Source organism: Ursus maritimus, unplaced genomic scaffold (assembly GCF_017311325.1).
Source record: "Ursus maritimus isolate PB19 unplaced genomic scaffold, ASM1731132v1 scaffold_14, whole genome shotgun sequence".
In the NCBI taxonomy this organism is placed as follows: domain Eukaryota; kingdom Metazoa; phylum Chordata; class Mammalia; order Carnivora; family Ursidae; genus Ursus; species Ursus maritimus.
This window is the reverse complement of record NW_024423786.1, coordinates 4,102,375-4,104,988: the sequence shown is the minus strand read 5'-3', so window position 1 is coordinate 4,104,988 and position 2,614 is coordinate 4,102,375. Positions and strand designations below refer to the sequence as shown.

The 2,614-nt window shown below is 54.2% G+C and overlaps 1 protein-coding gene across 1 annotated transcript; it reads left to right on the top strand.

The window, feature by feature from the left end:
• Nucleotides 1–343: 343 nt before the first annotated feature.
• Nucleotides 344–1,645, top strand: LOC121102372 (protein Wnt-7a-like). The gene is made up of 2 exons (XM_040628125.1): nt 344–491; nt 1,053–1,645. Exons 1-2 carry the CDS (start codon nt 344–346, stop codon nt 1,643–1,645), a joined length of 741 nt encoding a protein of 246 aa, XP_040484059.1.
• Nucleotides 1,646–2,614: the final 969 nt, after the last annotated feature.

The window sequence follows — 2,614 nt, the reverse complement described above, 5'->3', positions numbered from 1 at the left end:
GAGGACTCAAGGAAGTTGCCCAAGGGCACACAGCAGGTTCGTGTTAGATCTGGGATTTAAACCCAGGATCCAGCATCTGTGCTTTTCGTTCCCCGTACAGTACTGCGTCTCAGTGCTATGGCAGTGGGAGCCCCCCGGGGGAACTGGGAACTCAGAAGAAGAGGCATACCATATAGTTTGGAGGTCAGGGAAAGCCGCCAGGGAGGACTAAATCAGAGCCCCGGTTCCCAGCGTTGGGTGCTCACCGTGCCCGGCAGATGTGGTCAAACCAGCTGACCTCTGAAAACACATACTCGAGATCGGGAGGCAATATGGAGTGGTGGGGACTGTGGCAAATTGACGGATGCCAGCCTGTGAAGGAGGCAGCTGCTGGGACAGCTCCAGGTGTTGCTGCCACGTGACAGTGCTGGCAGAGGCTGTGGTGAACAGGGCTGCCATGCGGACATTTGTGGCCAGCTTCCCTCCCAGTAGGTCAGCCCTTAGCCGTACTGGTTAGTAAACAATTTGAATGTCACCCTAGAGTTGCCAGATGCCCTTTCGGTTTGCCAAAACACAGAAACCAACCAACCAACCAACCAACCCTGGAGGTCTTTCTGCTGGTTTTTAAATGTTGGTTCAATAATGATTTTTAAACCTGTGCAGGCCAGGGGTGCCTGGGTGGCTCAGTCGGTTAAACATCTGCCTTAGCCTCAGGTCATGATCCTGGGGTCTTGGGATCCAATCCCTCCTGGGGTGTTCCCAGCTCAGCAAGGAGTCTGCTTCTCCCACTTCCTCTGCCCCTCCCCTACTTGTTCTCTTGCTCTCGCTTTCTTAAATGAATAAATAAAATCTTTTTTAAAAAATTTAAAAAATAGAATAAAAAAAAAAACCTGTTCAGGTGAAAGAGAACCCTCTGTGTGCCCTGGACTGGCCTGAACTGATCTGAGCACCAATCTAAGCACCAGATAGGAGTTGGGAGGGGCCGGGGGAGCAAGTGGGCTCCAGGTAGAAGGACACGGAGGTCGGAGGTGAGAGGGATTTGAATCCAGGCCTGAGTTCCCCCCACTGCAAAGAACCAGGAAAGCCCAAGCCGGCTGGGCGGGGTGGGGGTGGGCCGGGCTGGGGGCCGCCCCGGGCCGCTGCGTGCAGTGACGTGCGCTGTGCTCTTCCCCGCCCGCCCCTGCAGATCCTGGAGGAGAACATGAAGCTGGAGTGTAAGTGCCATGGTGTGTCTGGATCGTGCACCACCAAGACGTGCTGGACCACGCTGCCACAGTTCCGGGAGCTGGGCTACGTGCTCAAGGACAAGTACAACGAGGCCGTCCATGTGGAGCCCGTGCGCGCCAGCCGCAACAAGCGGCCCACCTTCCTGAAGATCAAGAAGCCGCTGTCGTACCGCAAGCCCATGGACACAGACCTGGTGTACATCGAGAAGTCGCCCAACTACTGCGAGGAGGACCCGGTGACGGGCAGCGTGGGCACACAGGGCCGCGCCTGCAACAAGACGGCCCCGCAGGCCAGCGGCTGCGACCTCATGTGCTGCGGCCGCGGCTACAACACCCACCAGTACGCCCGCGTGTGGCAGTGCAACTGCAAGTTCCACTGGTGCTGTTACGTCAAGTGCAACACCTGCAGCGAGCGCACCGAGGTGTACACGTGCAAGTGAGCCCGGGCCTCGGCGGCGCCGCCCTCGGGCCGGCTGGGTGCCTCCGGCTGCAAGTCAGACTGCAGGAGGGACCGGACAGCTTCTGGGCTGCAGTCACCCTGCCAGGTCTCTTCCGGGATCTCCGCGGGGGAATGCTGAGCTTGTCTTTTCTGCTGTGGGGACACCTCTCCTGGGTTTTCCGCAGGCACCCGGGCGAAAGATCTCCCCAGAGCCCTGGACTGTTCACTTCTACACCCACTGCTGCTCCGCCCCACCCCACACACCGCCTGGGGGGGCCCTCCTCGGCTGGAGCAGAGCCTCTCGCACCAGGAGCTCTGGACCCTGGGGCCTCAACATAGCAATATTTAACAATTTATTCTGATAAAAATTAATATTAATTTATTTAATTAAAAAGAATCCTTCCACCTCGTCGGGATCCGTTTTCTGCAATCAAAGTGGACCGCTTGCTTTCCTTGCGGGATAATTTTGTCGCTAGGACAAGGAGCCAAGTAGAACTGTACATAATTATCCTTTATGCAGATGTTTCTACTAGTTGATTTCGCAAGTACCCCCTCGTTGCAGCCCTAGATGTTTGAGAGCAGATGTCCTTTATACACATATAGATGTACAGACACACATTTCTATTTTTTTGCTGTTTGCTGCTACTTATCCAGAAATTTAAGCTGGTCCAGATTTGGAGACGTCTCCCAGATTACGATTCCCATCCTTTAGTCCTCCCCAGCTCCAACTTACACCAGTAGAAGAATCCAGTTTGGAATACAGAGAGAGAGGAAAGATAATAATAAAACTCCCAGCAGTTTCCATCTTTTGGAAAGTGAGCCACTGGATAAGAGAGAATATTTTGTAAGAGACTATTTTTATATGAATATTTTATTTATATCGAGTCTGCCTGTATCATTCCACGGCCTGTGCTTCTTCTTAATTCTGGTACTTGCTTTGCGGAAAGGAGGAGCGAGGCCTGGTACCCAC